A 19,187-nucleotide genomic window follows, 5' to 3' on the forward strand; every position below is an offset into this window, starting at 1 on the left:
ACTGACGCTCATGTCTGACAAATGAGTTGATTCATTTCAGCAGCGAAGATTTCATCTTTGGCCAATGATCATGCCTGCAAGCCTCTGTTCTATTCTGGTGAATACGATCACCGCCAATTTACCATTTGAATTTTTTTTGTTTAATCTACTGTCTTGTACTTCATTTATTTTCTCTATTTTTGTCTTGCTGGTTGGTAACTGTAATGAAGGGGTGAATATATGACTGATTGTTTACCAACATAACATGAAGAAAAATGACATTATTCTACTCTGGTTAATGAAAAACAGCAACACACGGCGTCAGCACGACTCATATTAAACTAGAAGGGCAAACCTCCACTTAGCTCAATGCAATAATGGTTTCAACTCTATTACGCAGATTTGTGCTTCACCAGCTGATATCTGCTGACAAATCCAGTGTTCACTACCCCTTGTCTCACTTTGTCTCATCCAATCACCCTAAACAAGCACTGGGACCATATGTCATCCTTCTAGTCAAGAAGAAATGGGATGAACTTTATTTAGAGGATGGAGATGGACAGGAAGCATGATGGGAATGAGAGATCAAAGCAATAACACAAAGACAAAGAGGAGATGGGAGAGAAAGATGGAGAGGGAAGTGATAGATTTCAAGGATGACAAGCGGGGAGAATCGTAGGCTCCATGGGTGTGACAGATGGATGGGTGGAGAGAGACAAGTTATCCCGGGCATATGTTTAGGGAAAGAGGAAGAGGTATGTAAAGATGCTAACTGATATGTATCACAACACACAAATATCGCTCACACACACGTGTATCACAGCTGGTGAGTGTTGGGGGGGAAGTACACGACTGCAAAACAACTACAGAGAGAGGAGAGAAAGATTAGTCTCACAAAGCAGCCATGCATTATTTTACTTCGTTCTTTTTTTTTTTGACAAGATTTTACTCTGGAAAAAAATCGACTGGCGTATTGATTGAGCCTGGCAGCTCAAAGCCAGACCGAGCACTGAAATTAAGCGTTTAGATGATTACATGACCCATTGAGTCATGAAAAAAAAAAAAAAAAAAGAGTCAAAACTTGAACAACTCTTAAAACCAGATGTTGAAGATTACATGTTGGTCCTGAGAGATGTAACAGTGTTACCCAACTTATTTTTTCAACTTAAAGTGTAGATTTACAGTTCAGTTCATGTGTTCATTAATTCAGGTGCAAGATCAGTTGGTGTTAATGTCAAAGTAAAGGCCGACTAAAATGACAGTGAAAAAAACATGTTTTCCTTTTAGATAATAGTGAGTTTATAGCTGGACTCAGAGACACGAGAGCAACACGACATGCTTTTATACATTCTGCTCTCCTCTCTTACCACGTGCATGGTAGCAATCAATTAAAAAGCTTTTGTGCTCCGGTTCCTTTACCCGCTGTATGCTACTTGGTAGTAATCAGATCAAATGTCAGATATGCTTTCAGCACTTTGAAACACCTCCACGTGCACTCACCTACGCTGCACATGCACAGCTTTTCTTCTTGCTTTATTTATATGCTGCTACTTGTTTTGACTTACATGGTTGGCTTTCGCATGCCTGTGTGTGTGTGTGTGTGTGTGTGTGTGTGCGCGCGCGCAGCTTCACACTGGGTGTGCTTTTGTGTGTACCTGTAACAACAGATCAATGCAAAATGTGTTAGGAATAGTGTTGTGTAAACATGATGGCAAAAGCAATATGGAAGGTAAAAGTTGACATCAAGTCTTCTTCGTGACACGTGTTCCCGTACACTTTCATGATGATGCATGCAAAGACGAAGGCTTAGATACGCTCGCGCAACTTAAAACAGGAAACTTAATGTATGAGCAAACCAGCCGAATCCTTGTATTCATGGGGATAACCGTTTATTTACAGTCATTTCTACATTTTCTACACCACTGCCAATTAAATTCTCGGGAAAAAAATATGTGCAGATAGTTTAAGTTGGAAATGAGCTTTCATGCAAATATTCCTCTTTTATTTGATAGTAGAGTTTGCAGCCTACTAATATAGGGAGAATGTTATTGGAAACATGTTTGACTTGTTTATGAAAAAACCTGCATAATGATGGAATCAACTTCACAATAAGGTGTGTGTATGTGGTTGTGTGCGTGTGTTAGTGGGTGTTCCTGCCTTGATTGATGGATGCTTGAAGTGAAAGAGGGAACTTGGCATGCATGTCCACTCACGGCCTAATAGCTTATTGAACGGCAGCAGCTAGCAAGGATTAGAAACCACCAAGTTCATGCGTAGCATAATGTGTGTGTGTGTGTGTGTTATATTGAGTAGATACTGGCTGCATATTAAGCACACACACACATTCACATACATACACACACACACAAATCTGCAAGACATATCAGCTTAAAAATTTCACTCGTCAATAGAGATTTGTTAAAGAAGAGAGGGAAAAAGAGAGAGAAGGTTGCGCAAGTATGAAATTTTTACATGGAAGTATCAATTCTGTAGGTTTTCTGCTCCCCTCGCTAAAAATACCCTGTTTTTCCCTTAAGCCTTGTTCACTTAATTGCATAAAATGTCAGTATTGCTGGATGTCTTTAACCCGAACTGGTAGCTGCCCTTTAGATGCTATGGAGATATCGATGAAGAAGAGGTTCACTTGTCCTATAAACACATTCAGAAGGGAACTGGGGGGAAAAAAACCCAACATATCTGGTAAATATTTCAGTCACTCACACTTCCAACTTTTTTCCACTCACTTGGAAATGTCAAATAGGATACGTAGTATTTCAAAGACATCACGGAACATGGTTCTTTCTGTGAATAAATGAATAAAGAGAGTTGAGCGAGGAATGTTTAAACCCCGGAAAGTTAGTAATTAAATGAACAGAATACAACACTCATGAATGATCATGCAGTCAGCAGCAGAAGCAGAAATGACCATATATGGTATGGTGATGCGTGTCCTCCTCACAGCAACATCTGAGGGTGACCTGCTGACAAGGGAGGGGTCACGTGCTTTGACACTGATATTCCAAAAAACAATTATTCATGCCACAAGCTGAAAGATAACGAGTCCGACTAAATGCTCCAAAACATCCAACAGAATAGATGAAGCTGCACATAACTGTACAATACAGTCTAGGAAAAATGTGTTCATGCACACATGCATAATGAAGATGCATTTACACTTTGTATGATCCTGATTGAGGCTGCCCGATGGTGCAGTGGTCAGCACTGTGGCCTCACAGCAAGAAGGTTCCGGGTTCGAGTCCCGGCGCGGGATCTTTCTGTGTGGAGTTTCCATGTTCTCCCTATGCCTGCGTGGGTTTTCCCCGGGTACTCCGGCTTCCTCCCACAGTCCAAAGACATGCTATTTGGGGACTAGGCTGATTGGATTCTCTAAATTGACCGTAGGTATGATTGTGAGTGTGAATGGTTGTTCGTCTCTCTATGTTGGCCGACCTGTCCAGGGTGAACCCTGCCTCTCGCCCATAGATGCTGGGATAGGCTCCAGCCCCCCCGTGACCCTTACTAGTAAGGAATAAGCGGAAGACGACGATGGATGGATGATCCTGATTGAAGACACTGTACGATTTAAAAAATAGATAATCAGTGTTTACAGAGTTAAATTAAAATACAAGAGGGCTGTATTTATATGGGACCAATCAGGCTTAACCCAGCAGTTTTTGAAGAGGGTGTTCACATTGCTAACGGAAGGAAGTCAGGAATGAGTGAAACTACAGTGGATCTGGAAATCTGCCCCTATCACCAGAGAACAAACACAACCAAGTTAATGGTACTGATTAGTGACAACTTCATACCCTATGCTGCATTTGTGTCCATAAATCCTAAAGTTTTCTCCTTCCAGTCAACACACAGCCAGCCTGCAGGGACACTTCAAAAGATAGACCACCTTTTTCAAAGAGGAAATTCTGTTCTTATTGTTTTTTTAAAAGTGTGGGGCTGAAGGAAAATAGGCCTCCTTGTGTACCCCCTGTAACTGGCAATTGCAGGATTGCGAAGACTTTAATGATAGAGGAGAAACACAAAAGATGTCAGTGGCTTCCTGTTTATAACAGTAAATCTAAATTGAGGAAAAAATAAGTTCAAAATGAGGCCCAGTGTCTCTTGAACCAGCTTATGTTGTACATGATGTGATATTTGAGCACCTCTCTGGGGGGTTAGGGTCTAACAATGTAATTCTATCAAGGTTTTTCACTTCACCATCATACCCAGCCACCGTCGTCTCAGACTAAACCATAACCGTAGCTTGTTCTTCAAATGTAGTGTCCATGTCGCAGACTCTCATGAGATGAAAGACTCAACTTTGGAACTGTGATAGCTGCTGAAGTGTAAAAATGTCGTCTTGTTGTCCATAGATTCTTATTACAGAGATGCTTTGCTTTCTTTACACCACATACAGAAGCACATAGCCTCTATTTCAGGTGTATGGATTGAAAGCCCTCAAATAAGTATTATTAGTAGAGAACATGGCCATGCCTGTCATCACTGCATTCACGGTAACAATTTAACAGATAGAAAATCTGGTCATTTTCATACACATGGGTTTTGTTTGTTTTTTTGGTAAATAAATATGCATAAATCGAGGAGAAAGAACTGCCTATACTGATACTGAAGGTAGAAAAACTGATTTGTAGTTGCTGATCAAAGCGGTACATGTTTGAAAAAAAAAGCAACAGCAACAAAACTACTACTACAGTAACTCGCACGTTATCGCTTTGAACTAGCTAGCATCCAATTGCCAGAACGGATGGAATTTTGAGTTGATGTAACTTTAGAAGACAAGTCAAGGTCATTTTACATTGATTCAAAACTTTTTTTTTCAAAAATTACTGAACATATTCTCTCAAGTTCCATCAACATGAAAATCGAAGGCGATCGGTGTAAGAAAACCAGGGTGACCCTTAGTAGGAAGCAGATGTTGCCTCAAGGGTTAAGGATTCTTCTGATCATTGATTGTTTTAGTAGAAATACTTTTTTTTTTTAATCTTAAGTAATTGAAGAGTTGGGTAACAGTTTAGTTTCCCGTTCTCATGGATACAAAACATTATTTCAGTAAACTCCATTTTCCTGCACTACCGCTGCACTTCTTCCTCTGCTCCTCCTAAGAACAAGCGGTTTATCATTCGACAGACATTTGGTGTTCTTGAAGGATAAAATGGTGGATGAGGCTTCCTGATCTACTAAGAGAGGGATCTACTACTGGTGTTCCCCAAGTCAATAGGATCTACTCTCATTTCTGTCGAGACTCCACACATTAGCCTACCTTTGCATGTAGTATTTCTCCTGTTTTCAAATGATTTGCTTATAAGGTGTTTAAACAATGGACCAACTTCTACTTTATTTTCCCACAAGTGTGAATGACAGTCTGTTGAAAATTATTTTGTATTTGCGGGCGTTCAACTTTTAGACGGAGCGTGTGTGTTATATCAGGGCCACTTGAGTAATTGAGGGATTTAATGCTTGAATGGCTGGTGTATCGATCGGCTGCTTGACTGACTTACTGACACCGTGATTGATCTCTGCTTTCTAGGAGGACCCATTTGTAATGATGTCTGAGAATGTTCTGGGGAAACCAAAGAAGTACCAGGGCTTTTCTATCGACGTTCTGGATGCCCTGTCCAACTACTTGGGCTTTAAGTACGAGATCTACGTCGCTGTGAAATATGGCAGCTTGCAGCCTGATGGTCAGTGGAATGGACTGATGGGTGAATTAGTCTCTAAGGTAAGGAGGAGCTCGTTCGCATACATGCAGAGTCACTGATGAGCACACGCATGAGTGTATTGTTTCTTCTTTCTTGTGTCTGTCACGCTAATAGTCAAAATTTACAGGCATATTTGATGGATTCTTTCTGGTCTTACAGTGGCGATGTGAAATTAGCATGACGAAACACACCAATATACTCATATATTGGCAACAGGCAAAGACATACACCCACTTGAAAGGTCATGTTAAACCAGGTTAAAGAGGGAAAAACCACCAAAAGGCAGAGAAAAATGTATAGACACCTGCTTTTTAGTCATGCTCTGGTTATAGAGCACTTCTTGCCGGGTCAAAAATGATGGGGGCACTGATAGTCTACTGTCATGATCAGAGATGATGCTTTTACTGCATGGCTCAGAAAAAAACATTTATTAAAAAATCCCTTCCCAGCTTTCTCTGCCAGGCTGTGATACCTTATAGATTTCAAGCGATTTCTCTCTCGTATGAATATTCTTTTTTTCTTCATCGTTATTTTATAGCAGAAAATGTAAGCCAGCGTTTGTTCAGATCGGCTTCAGTTACCTAATGAATGCCACAAATATTCTCTTAAGCGTTTGTACGCATAATTTAAGATCAAAACTGTGAAAACACATATTTCATGCATCAGGACCCAAGTGATTGGATGAATGAGGTTTTAAATTGTAGATAACGTACACAAAATTATGTTTGTTTCCTACTTATGCAAACATGCTTGTGCCAATGCACAAAGGGTAAGTGTGCGTACAAACCGTCACACGCAATTGGCTTCACTTATGCTAAGTATGACTTTAGGCTCCCTCAGGCTGAGTTTGAACACAGCGCTCAGTCCCATCCGAATATTCCGACTACAAATCATGTCACTTCAAAAGCAAATATTTAAATCAGGCTACCGCTGGGAAGACTTCAAATCTGTAGCCAGAAATGGACCTCAATGTCAATAAATATGATCTTACTTATACAAATACAGCGGCTTTCTACTGCAACTGTTTGACGTGCTTCAAAATATCAAAATGGATGATAGTTAACAGAGAGATGGAGACCTGTGCATGGAGGAGGATAAATTGGCAGAGTTGGATTCTAACTCTAACATTTAGAAAGTGCAACAGCTCACAGGTAACTTCATCTGGCACAACTTCATAGTCCAGAACATTTATGTGGTGATCTCATTCTACCGCTGTGTTAGAATTTTGGTGTTGCCAGGTTCTACTGCCCTAGAACCAGATGCCAAAGCCGTTCAGTACTCAAGTTGCCTCCAGCACACATGCATGTAGCCTTCTCAGTATCCATAAGAAGCATTGAATATGTGATACTTTGTCAAAAACTGAGTATATTTGATTATATGATCCATTTATTCATCATTAGCTGTTGATGACAAAGATTAGAAAGAAATGGAGAAAAAGAAAATGACAGACAAGAATAGCTATCCATCAGCTGTGGTCTATTTGTGATACTGCTTCAGATATTTTCTCCAGGTATTTACTGCCATACACATCCTCTTACCTTCGCAGAAAGACACATTTTATGTGTTACAGAAACTAAAGTTAAGCTTGACGTTTTACCCTCTTATCAGACCAACATTTCATCTTTTCTCTGGCTTAACCTCCTTGGCCTGTCGACATGCTCAACAGCTAAGCTGAGTCCTGAAATTGCACATGAAATCAAAGAGAATTGTATAGGAAGGCTGGAATGCTTACCCTTTATCTTTAAATAGTTTCAAAGGTTCCTGCACTGAACAGCAAAATACAAGTTTAGCTGGGATTGGACCCAGTAAATGACATAATCCAGTCATAAAGTCATAAAGATTACAACAAACAATAAAAAAATTTCAATTGAATTCCATTTTTAACCATGATTAACACAAAATAGCACAAAATATCAAAACTGTTGTGAAAATTCCTAAAGTTCTTTGCCATCCTGACTCACCATCTGATTTTACCATTGACATTTTGGAAGAAGCTACAAGTCAGAAACAGTCAAACAGAAAATCAGAAAACCTGCCAGATGTTTCCAGAGCACAGTGTAATTCTGCTGAAAAAGGACTTCTCAAACATCTGAGCACAAAAAAGTGGCAGGCGACCTACACCGGAAACTTTTTTTGATCGAGTTGAACAAATATTCTGATTGCTTAATACTAACCTTGCAACGTAGATCATCGATCTGTAGGTCTGCTGGAAGCTCTCTCCCTGGATCCCTGTGCCACCGTGACGTTGGACAGAGCTTCCGGTGCAGGCTGCTGTTCTCTTTTCACCTTGGTCTTTGTCAAAACTAGTCTTGTGTGGGTCAGCAAAAAGCATCTTCAAAAACAGCAGCCTAAAGTTCTCAAACGTTGACACTTTCTGCTCTTTTAGATACGCACAAACAGCATCAGGCATATACTTTTTTTAAGCTGTATAAGATCTTCTGAGATTTGCAGTGTCTATTTATGGTGTCAACATGAGCCTTGACCTCATGATTTTCTCTTGGCTGAGTCTCAGGCCTGGATTTCTTTCTTCTTCTTTTTTTTCAAGGCCACTAGGTTCTCCTTCTCTTGACCTTGTATGCCTCTGAATATTTGTTCACATTTGCACCCCACCTCCATGCAACAGCTCATAAAATGATGGGAGAAGTGCTTTGAGCACAATGCATATTTATGTGTAGCCTACACAGAGAAGTAAAGGCCATAAATAAATTGAACATGCAAAGAATTTTGTTTTCCCCATCAGTCAGCAGCAAGGTCTATCTCTCTCTCAAAAAAAGAAACCCAATTACACCACATGAATATTACCCAGTGTGCTCTGTGGAATTTTCCATGTTGATGACCCTAACAGTCAGCATGGCAACATGGGACGCACACACACTCACACACACACTCACACGTGCACGTGCTTGCATATCTTTGTGTTGTCTAAACCAACAGGCAGGCTTCAGGGTTCCTCCAAATATTCTTCTTCTGCAGTGTAAGTTACAATTTCTGCACATTTAAGCATTTTATTTCCTCTCTAGATTATTAAATTCAATTAGCATATTTTTTTGCCTACACTGTGTGAGCACACGTGTGTCAGTGTGTGTGGTGGCAGGCGAGCCAGGCGATAACTGGAGAGGTAACATGAATTTTTAAAGCAGGGGACCGATATGAAACCAGAGTTTCTGATGAATCCAGAGAGTGATGTTATTTACATGACACGCGCCATAGTCAGGCACATTTGAGAGGGGCTCATAATGTTGTAAAAAGTTTTTTTCTATTTTGTCAAAAAAAGCAGATGTGTGGAGTTCTGCTTGGGAGTGGAGAGGTGTCCCTCCAGTGCTCTTCAGTTTTGGGATCCAAGTCAAAAACTAATCAAAAAATAATCTAAGGCACTCAAGAGGGTGATTGGTTTAAAAAGCCTTTAATAGATCATGGCTGCTCAGTTCGAATCATGCCCACGTGTTTCTGCTTGTGCAGGGTCTTCATCAGGGCAAGCAAAACTCCATCTATAAAAGGTTTTTTAAACCAATCCCCCTCTCGAGTGCCTTAGATTTTTTGATTTGTTCTCAGCAGTTTTTTATTTGTTCATCGGAACTGTCAAGCATCAGTGGAAGCTGCCATTTTGACAGATGTCACGACGCAGGTGTATGTTAAGATGGAACGCATGCGCAGAAAGTTTGCGGTCAGGAATCCATCAGCTCGTACATTAACATGGTGCAATACTTATTTTCATCGGTTTATGAAAAAATTTAGTCCATCCCTTTGCAACCCATTGACGCAGTTCGGCCATTTTTATTTTGAAAAGATGATTTTTATTCACTTGGGCTTTTTCAATCAATACAATGAGAATATTATTCATGTAAACCCATTGTGTGTGTGCCTGTGTGCATAGTGGCTGTAGCACGCACACACACAGACGCACACACATGTGGTAGTCAATCAGAACATCTTCTAAAACCAAACGGTGACAATTGAACGTGGAGTCCATTAGTGTGAAAAGAGCTCAGATATTTAGAATCACTTCTGGGGGAGATGTCATGCCATCCATCTTTCTCCGCAGCCTATATTCTAAACACACAAGCACATGCAAACTACAGCGTCTTATATCCCGTATGGTTCAAGCAGATGTCTACAGCTGCTAGCAGAGCACCAGGGCCTGGGAACATTTTAATTAGCCATCATTGTTTCTGAGTTTAAGCTAAGCTCAGCCTATTTTTCTTGGCAGCCGTACTCCCTGTCAGCTTTATTTCAAGCTAAAGTCTTTCCGCTTAAATGATTAAAGCAGCCATTTGTTGTCTCTTAAATTCAAAGAGTTCAGAGTGATGAGACTGGCGTTTCATGCTTATGGAAGCAAACTGACACAAAAGGAGATCATTGTTAACAAGACTTTGGAGTGTTTTTTTTTCTGGTTTTATCGTTTTTGGGGGGGGGGGGGTTATCCATTGAAATGCCATAGATTTCATATGCATTTTATTCTAACGTCATTCTTCTAAAGGTGCGAGCTCAAGTGTGCAGATAAGACCTCATATAGAACATACATGAAGCGTGGATGCATATCTCACATGTATTGATGCAGTGAATTACCTTGTTTTTTTAAAGTTGATATATCATAGTTTATCCTTTAGCCACTCACAGGATATAACATAGTCTAAAGATTTTCATCCTTTGCAAGAAAACACAACAGTGGCTGAATAATCTTTACCCAGTCCACTCGTCGGTTAGCAGGATAACTCAAAACACTTGGTACGCTAGGATGATGGAAAAAAATCAATTTGATTTTGGAAATGATCCGAATCCGTATCCAGCTCAATTGATGTCTTATCACCTTGGCGGGGGTGTGCGCTGTCAGAGAGCGTTCCAGTAGCGGAAATCTAGATAAAAGCCTATTTCCTTATTTTGCCAAGTAATTTGGGGTCTGCTGTGTTATTTTATCTAGGCTTTTCAAAATCAGCAAGGTTAGGTAAAGCTTTTAACAGCCAGAATTTGCCTAAAACCGAGGTTATCATTTATACAATCCAGTCTCAGCTGAGAGGTTGAGAAGAAAGATGATTTGGACCTTCATGAGAAACAAAGATCAAAGCCACTTGCTCATCTCACAGTACAAATACTGCATTCTTCCTCCTACAATTTCACAGTGGGGATATTTGCAAGGCCACAAAACTACAGATTCCTTTTTGCACACTTGTACAACTTGGGTAACAGGTACGTCGGAGGGAGATCAACCACAGAAAAGGATATTAAAAAAAGAAGAGAAATAAGCTGCACACAGTGTTGATACTTACACCTCCTCTCTTTATCCTCTTGCAGCGAGCTGATGTGGGACTTTCTGCCCTGACCATCACGCCTGAGCGGGAGAGCGTAGTGGACTTCACCACACGCTATATGGATTATTCTGTGGGTGTTCTGCTGCGCAAGGCTGAACGCACCGTGGACATGTTCGCCTGCCTGGCACCCTTTGACCTGTCGCTGTGGGCATGCATCGCAGGCACCGTGCTTCTGGTTGGCATCCTGGTGTACTTGCTCAACTGGCTCAACCCACCCCGGCTACCCATGGGATCAGTGTCTTCCACAACACTGTATAATTCCATGTGGTTTGTCTACGGCTCCTTTGTACAACAAGGTAAGTGAAAGAGGTCTGGCATCTATGTGATATGTATGTGAAATATGATTTTGTGATGTGATGGCGTTCATATTCAAGGCACGTTTCGGGCAAAATAGGTATTTTTAGTTGTATTTTCAACAGTTATGTTCTCTAAAAGGAAAAAAACAAACAGATGAAACATGCATGTTCCTTCTGTTTAGTCTTTTGATGAAGCTTCTTAACGCCACGATTCCAAAATTGTTTTTTCATTTTCATCATTTATGAATTGTACCCAGTTTGCAAACAGCTTATAATAAGACAGCTTGAGTTGAATGATATTTGCCCGTCGGGATTTGGACTTTTACAACACCGTACTGTATTTTCAGGGTCCATCATGAAGGAAAAAGATAGGAGCGTTAATAGGTCAGCAGGGAAGCATGGACGAAAAGAAAAATGTGATTGCTGTAGTAACATAATGTCAAAGATGTAATAATAGCTGTCCTCTGGGTGTCATAATTGTGGATTGACCTTTCATATTTGAGCACAATAGTCAAATTAGAACAAAAGGGAGGAGACATTTAGTTCCACTTGGATTTAGTGGAGAATAAAGACCTGATCCTGGTTATCTGTCTTAAGATTTTCCACAATCCATCAGGAAGTGCTCAGGTGTGGATTTCTTCTAACTGCTACCTAGGGAGGAATTTAGTAAATTCTTCCAGAGGACGAATAGACCGTGACCTTGAGAGAAAAGGGCAATGGAAAAAAATAATTATCCGATGAGTGCGTATTACCCCAGGGTTGCCAACTTTGGGTATTCAGCCGGTATAAGATTATGATCCTAAGGGCTCAATCATGCGTACGTGCATGTGCACAAATTCAGCAACCGCCTCAAAGGAATGCAGCCTCGTGCATTTGACAGCAACTGGAGCTCAAGTCTACAGGTCTGACTGCGCTACACAACTGGGACTTGATGCACACAAATATTCGTATTTTCACAAACACACATACACTCAGTAAAGGTCATTTTCATAATGAAAATGTGTTTTTTTTATCTTCACAAGTTAAAAGGGCAGGGTTTACAAGGAAAAGGAGAATAATTGATTCTGGAGAGGACCGTGGTCTGCCACACTTGATTCGGCCTTCTCCTGCACTTGTGAGAGAGGTGCCATCAGTGACCCGACACCTTGGCATGGGGTGAGGGGATGGGTTCGGTTTTTTTCTTGTCTCTTCTGTGGAGGTGTCACACATTGATGACTCCCACTGTGTTAGTGTGCCGTCAGATACACATGAGCCATCTTTATGTCTTGAAGCTGAGATCGTAAAGTGCAGATAGAATATGAAGAAGGTGGAATCTGTCCTGGTTCGTCTTAGGCTGGATGCCGGCCTAACTCTGTAAGATATTCTGCAGTTACATACAGAATCTGTGGAAAAGGGAGGACATGAGGGGGAAAGGGAAGCTTCTGAATTCCATTTTTCATTTTAGCGGATTGATCAATCACATTTGAGCAGGTCCCCGGTGCTTCCATGTAAAAGAGATTTGATTCTGAGATTGGATGCCGACGAAACCAAAGAAGAAACTAGTTTACCAGCTTTTGTTTTTTTTTAACACCAAGTAATGTGACGTAAAATATTTTGAAGATCTGAAGTCATTTTTGGGACCGCATGACTTCGACCTCTATTTTTCATTTTATTTTGTCATTTAGACGCAAAAAACGTATTTGTTGTTGAGGCAAAGGAACCATAATTTGAGCATCATTCTTCAGGAGACATAGACAGAAATTGTAAATTCTGTAGTCTGCGTTTGCAAACTTTATCTCTGTTTGCATTTTCAGATACATTGAGTTTGACTGCCTGCACCAGTCAGCCAGCACACCTAACCCTGCATGCGTGTGAACAGATACCCAGAATATGCTTCAGTTTCTTTGAGAGTTGTAATCCCTCCTTTTGGTATGCTGTTTGACTTTGACTCCCTGCAATTTTGTGTAGCCGTTCATCAGTCAGCACATGTCTAGTCAAGGCTGATTCCTCCTGGACGCATTCATCAAATTCAACATCTGAAGGTCCAGTCATTTTTCCCTCGTTACGCTGTTTTCCCTTTAGCCCTGACTGGCTTACTTTGTTGTTGTGGCCATTTGTGGTTGTTTGGTTATTGTTTTGTTTTCCTCAATACATATTGTAGCACAATTTTCATTTTAATGTTTCAGAAATGAGTCTACACCACTCAAAAGAAAAATAAATAGTCTTTGTGTGGTTGTATCAAACAAACCCAACGGTGTAGACGCTGTCGGTACACAACGGTAAGCATAACCAGTTGTGTCTAGACAGAGGAATGTGTTCTGGGAAGTAGATGAGATGAAAGGGTTGCTTTTAACATGGTACCAAAAAGCAAAACTGAGACTCAGAATGTTCTTTCCTTTATGAGACTCTCCTTGTTCAGCTAATGTACAAGAATCTACACCTTATTTGAGCTGGTGTATACATTTAACAGCAAAATAAATGCAGGCTTTCCTTGCAGTATTTCTATAAAATCCTTTAAATACATCAGTAGGAGGAGCACAGCTTGTTATGCTGAGAACTTGTGAGGAAACAATTTTAGTGAATTACAGTCCATTTCTAAGTACCATGGCTTATTGTAGCAGATGGAATTGCACCTTAAAACGGGTCCTAACGTGTCGATACGTGTCCCTGAATCTGAAAGCACTTCAGCACTGAGAGCTGGAAATGCTGTCATTCCTATTTTAGAACTGTTCAGAGTATATCCTTTAGTATCCATTCATCTACTGAGTACGGTATGAAAGTCTCAGACTGAACGTTTATATTGACATTTGTGTGCATGCGGGTGGTATGCACTAAAATAAATAACTGCTATTTTCCAATGAGCACAGTGTGTGCTTCCTATCAAGCTGAGAGTCTCACAATAGTTTTTTTTTTTTTTTATCTTTTTACATTGCCTGTAAAATATTTGAGACCCTGAATAAGCAACTGATGAGGATTCCATCTAGTAAATAATCCTCCATCTTGTGCTGCAGCCAATGGTGGTAATGATGATGATGATACATGCTAATTGCTGTTTGATTTTTGCAATCATTCCTCTTTTGAGCAGTAATTAACATTTTAGTCATGGCATCATTAGAGAGAAAACACAGACGGAGAAAGGCTCTAATTCTTAAAGAGTAGGTCCTCTTTTGTGTGTGTGTGTGTGTGTGTGTGTGTGTGTGTGTGTGTGTGTGTGTGAGTGTGAGTGTGAGTGTGTGAGAGACTGGTTTCTGCTGGGTGTCTTTGTGTTGCATCAGGAGCTTCCTGTTCGTGTGAGAAGAGCCATGCATTGGTTGCATGTGATTCATTTCTAATTTAGGTACTCAGAGATATATATCTGAACTGAAAATGAACAGAATTAATTGCCAACAGCTTTGAAAATCACCTGTGACTTGGCTTCCCATTATTGACTGCAATGGTTTTATAAAGTGGTGATGTTTGCTGAAAATCACAATTGACTAATTGTAACAATAAATTAAAAGAATACTTCACCCAAAAACTGTATTTTACCTTTCAGTTACTCACAAATTGGTTTCTTGAGCTCACAAAGACATTTTCACACCTGGATTACTTCTTTGTGACTCCAGAATTCTTTATTTAGCATACATTTAGGTTAAAGCTATTGGTGACCAGTACTAATAAAAGCTGAAAATGATCAAAAACCTCCATCAAAACTCTCCAGTACGTGATCCGGTGTCATCTCTGTAAAGGCCCTCTGCTTTTCTCTACTGGGAAGTGGAAGGTAGCTTCCAGTAACTGAAAGCAGCCTTACGAATCTTCTCACACACAAGTCAGCGTTCTATCACCGTGATGTTTGAACTGTTTGTTTAATGCTGCATAATTTCTCACTAACTGACAATTTGTGAATAACTCGGAAAAACTAAAAGGAGTTTGTCATAGGCGCCCGCCCCACCCCCAGCCCCATCCCCACACATACTCTCATACAAAATGCCAAATTATTCATGCAGTAGTTCTTTCACTCTCTCAGCATCTTTATAATGTCCAAGACCTTTGTGCTTCTCCCTGAAATATTACCCTTAGGGAATATTGATTCATATGCAGCGAAACACACATGGGGGGGGGGGGGGGGTAGTCAAACATGATGCCAGACTCTTGCTTTTGGCTGTGTCACTCTAAGAAAGAGGGAGGGGGGAAAAGGGAGCTGCACCGTGATCACAGTGATTTCTTTCCATCTGATGCTTTTTGTTATCTTTTTCAAGTATTTCCTTTTCTTCTTCTTTATGATTGCATTTCCTTTCTGCTCCCCTTTCTTAAATTTATCAATCAATCAACCTCCCCATTCTGTCCTTTTGTCCCTTCTGTGTACCTTAGTTTTCCGCTCCATGTCCCTCTGTCTTCACAACCCACCCCTCCCTCCTATCTTTCTCCTTGTTGTCCTTGTAGTCATCCTTCCTGTCTCTTCACACCTTGCCTTTCTTGCGCTCCAATTGGCTGTCTGTTCACAACTTCATCACAGTTTCCTTGTTGTGCACGTGCGTGTGTGCGTGTGTGTGTGTGTGATTGAACAAGAGAGTCAGATCACTCTCATCCACAACAGCTGCAAATCATAGAATCTTGAGTAGGCACTAATAAACTTGGCAGGAATGACTTAGTTTGGGCAAGGGGGGGGGGGGGGGCAACATGGTAAACAGGGGGTTGAATCCCCTGAACAAACCAGCAGTAGACATGATTTAATAGAAATATATAAAGTGAATATTTACATATGAGAGGTAAGGAAGACAGCTCATACGGCTTCACATGCATGAACAAACACATACATAACCAACATTAGCATTAACTCATGGCAGTCACACGCGGTAAAAAAATGGCAAGAAAAATAAAGGAACGCATGCATTAGTTGTTACAGAAATACTTTTTCATTCAATTTTTTTTTTTTTTTTTAGTACTGGACAGGTGCTCTTCACGCAAAATTTTAAATATACTCTTTGTATTTTACTGCAACCACAAACACACTCTCAGAAAGTAATTGGGTTGTGGTCTGATCCACCTTTGCTGGAAGCGTGTAGCTCCATATTGATGACAACATGAATATGACTTCTGTAAGCCTGAGCCCCTGAGTGGAGGGATGCAGGGGAAAAGGTGTTCGCAAGATCATGAAGGAGCGGCTAAATAAGACCAGGAGAGTGTCTGAATGTTGTGCACGTTTACGTGTAAACTGCAGGGAAGGGGATTTCATTCAAAGATGACCTGAAATGATTTCCTACAGCGATGAATTTCAGCCTCGGTTGGGTCACTCTTTGGCCCTGGCTGAGGTGGGAAGGTCATTCCAATATTTTTCATCAGGCCGAGGAAGGAGGATAGACAAGGAGGCCGGGATGAGTGATGACCGGGTCGCGTTATTCGGAGAGCCAAGCAGTTACAAACCAGTCTGGCTGCAGTTTGTCAAATAATCACAACATTTTCGAGAGTCGTTCCTGTATCACAAAAAAAAAAAAAATCAGAATTTGTGTTAAAATCAATATATTAAAAATTCCCTCAGAGCTGCACTGAGACCAAGCTGGCAGATTACATCAGCAGAGCACTGATTTGCTAGCATGTAGGGGGGGGGGGGGGGGGGGGGGTTGTACTCATTCACAGTCTTGTGCATGAGCCACTAGGGGCAGAAGGACAGTAACGTGAACATGCTAGAATTCCAAAATGTAGAAAACAAGGAAGCCCACAGCGGTTTGGATTAGCTGTGAGGAATGTGGTAGGAAGTCTCAGTGCCTCTGACAGAAAGTGCTGATATGGAAGTCAGTCAATGTCAGATATAATTGTAAAACAACAAATGTGCGTAAATAGATGGTTATTAATCTAAACAAATATCACTACCCAGCTTACAGCGTGCAAAATGGATCAAACTTTTAAAGAATAAACTCCAGAGGCGCATTTAGTTGCTGTGTTTTGGTCGTTTGGAGTGTGTATTCAAATTTGAGTACAATAAAGAAGCAATTTGAGGAACCATTTCATGAAAGGCAAGCCTCAAAGTACTAAAAGACACAGAAGAATAAAAGGCTGAAGGATAAAACAGCAGGAAGTCAAGGAATTGCAGTAAAAGAATTTGGTGCAAAGCTGCAATCTCCGGGAGAGGAAGGGGAGCTGAGGTGGCCGCGGCTATCACAAGGAATGTTGAGCTCTGCTGTAGAGAAAATTTGCAAAACGAGTGACGAAAGCTTGCAGACAAAGCTGCTCCCCGAGCAGGGGGAAACTTCTGTAGGTTGGACTGCTTAACGACAACAACAAATAAATAAACAAGAAGAGACAGAGTGTGAGAGCCGTCATGTTACCCCGTTCTTCCATCCTATCAGGAAACATTCCTGTATCTGTCTCCCCATCTCTTCTTCTCCTCCTCCTCCTCCTCGCACCGTCCTGACTTCGATGTATTGCCGGGAGTGTTTGAGCTAAAGTAGAACAGTCAAAAACAAAACTCTCGTGTCATATTGAATGATTTTCTCCCACAAATCTTCCTCAGTCATTATCTTTGTCTTGCTTTCTGCTCTTCTCCGCTAATTACTGTCCTAACTAGTGGGAGAGGAGAAGTGAGGAAACAGGGTGTGTGTGTGTGTGTGTGTGTGTGTGTGTGTGTGTGTGTGTGTGTGTGTGTGTGTGTGTGTGTGTGTGTGTTAGCGAGCACCGCTGTTTCTCAATTGGAGCAAACTTTTTGAAGAATACAATACACAGCTATGCAAACTGTGAATTATTTGTTTGCGCCATATGAGAAAATGCCCAAATAGACAAACTCACAGATCCAGAATCAGGTCCAAAGGCTAGAATAAGCACTTTCATCTTTGCATCTGCTGCTCCAAACATCATCTTCTTTCCTTTTTTTTTTCCTCCCACACATTCAGAGGCTCTTTTTTCACCCACCCCTGCTGTGTATCTGTCTGTATGGGGGAGGGGGGAGAGGGCTCATTTCAGTTTTGTCAGAGGTTCCCATCCCTCCCTATTTTTGTATTTTATCCCACCATCATCTCTGTTCTCTCTGATTCTTACTGCTGAGCGTCCTCAGTATGAACAGCATTTGCATTCAGGACTCCCCCGTCCCTCTCACTTCCTCTCTGTGTCCCTCCCTCCATCATTATCTCAGTTTCTGCTGTGCCATACTGCTGGGAAGCCAACATTATCATCATTTTCCCGGTATCTCCTTCTCTCCCCCCCCTCCGTGTCTTTCTCTGTTCGTGGCTTCATCTAATCCATTATGCCACTCTAACGACTCCATTGTGCTACTGTGAAGAGGACCCAACTTTAGGACGCCGGTGCTTCCCAGCTGTGCTCCCTTCTATCTCTCCATCTATCCTCCCTCGTTTCTTCTCTGTCCCTCTCGTTGTCTCTGACTGCAGAGATGTGCCACAGAGAAAAGGGACTGTCTCTCAGCAGTTGCATCAAAATTGTTGCACTCCTCTGCTTTTTCTTCCCCTCTCTCTCGCTCTCTCTCTCCGCTTTCTTTTTTCTAAAAGAGTTCTTCTCCTCTCCTTCACTTTCCATCCTCCCTTTTTCAGGTATCTCCCTTGACTTTCCTCCGTCCGCTTCTTTTTGATCACGAAGCTGTTGCTGGTTCATCCACTCTCAAACCTACTTTCATCCCTTCTACTCCTCATCCATCCATCCATGCAAGCATCCATCAAGTGCTTTTAATGAAAACGGTGACATGCTTGTTATCAGACTGTATATGCAGACGCCACACTGGCTTTGGGCTCATAGCATAAATGCAGTAAATGGAGGCGTTATGTTGTTTTTGTTGTTGCTAGTTGAAAAGCATTTGGAAATTGAAATGCCTTCACTGATATCAATTAATTTAATATTCAGCGATTTGAGGCCAATGTGTAGTTTTGTTTTGTATTTGTTTTTTTTCGTTGAAATCCCTGAGGCTTTAATGACTGCCAGAAGCTCAGAGA

The 19,187-nt window shown here is 41.1% G+C and overlaps 1 protein-coding gene across 3 annotated transcripts in view; it reads left to right on the forward strand.

The window, feature by feature from the left end:
- The window catches only part of grid2 (glutamate receptor, ionotropic, delta 2), a 506,248-nt gene that overhangs the window by 393,310 nt on the left and 93,751 nt on the right, over window positions 1–19,187 (forward strand). For all 3 annotated transcript variants that reach the window (XR_015116476.1, XM_086206352.1, XM_086206353.1), the window contains 2 exons: window positions 5,522–5,713; window positions 10,983–11,295. Coding sequence is in view for 2 of the 3 variants with exons in the window: in XM_086206352.1 (XP_086062478.1) it covers window positions 5,522–5,713; window positions 10,983–11,295 (505 nt within the window). In the remaining variant the exon portion in view is untranslated. The remainder of the gene's footprint in view (window positions 1–5,521; window positions 5,714–10,982; window positions 11,296–19,187) is intronic.

This window comes from Aulostomus chinensis, chromosome 6 (genome assembly GCF_037954235.1).
Source record: "Aulostomus chinensis isolate RoL2024-O1b breed Wild chromosome 6, RoL_Achi_v1.0, whole genome shotgun sequence".
Lineage (NCBI taxonomy): Eukaryota > Metazoa > Chordata > Actinopteri > Syngnathiformes > Aulostomidae > Aulostomus > Aulostomus chinensis.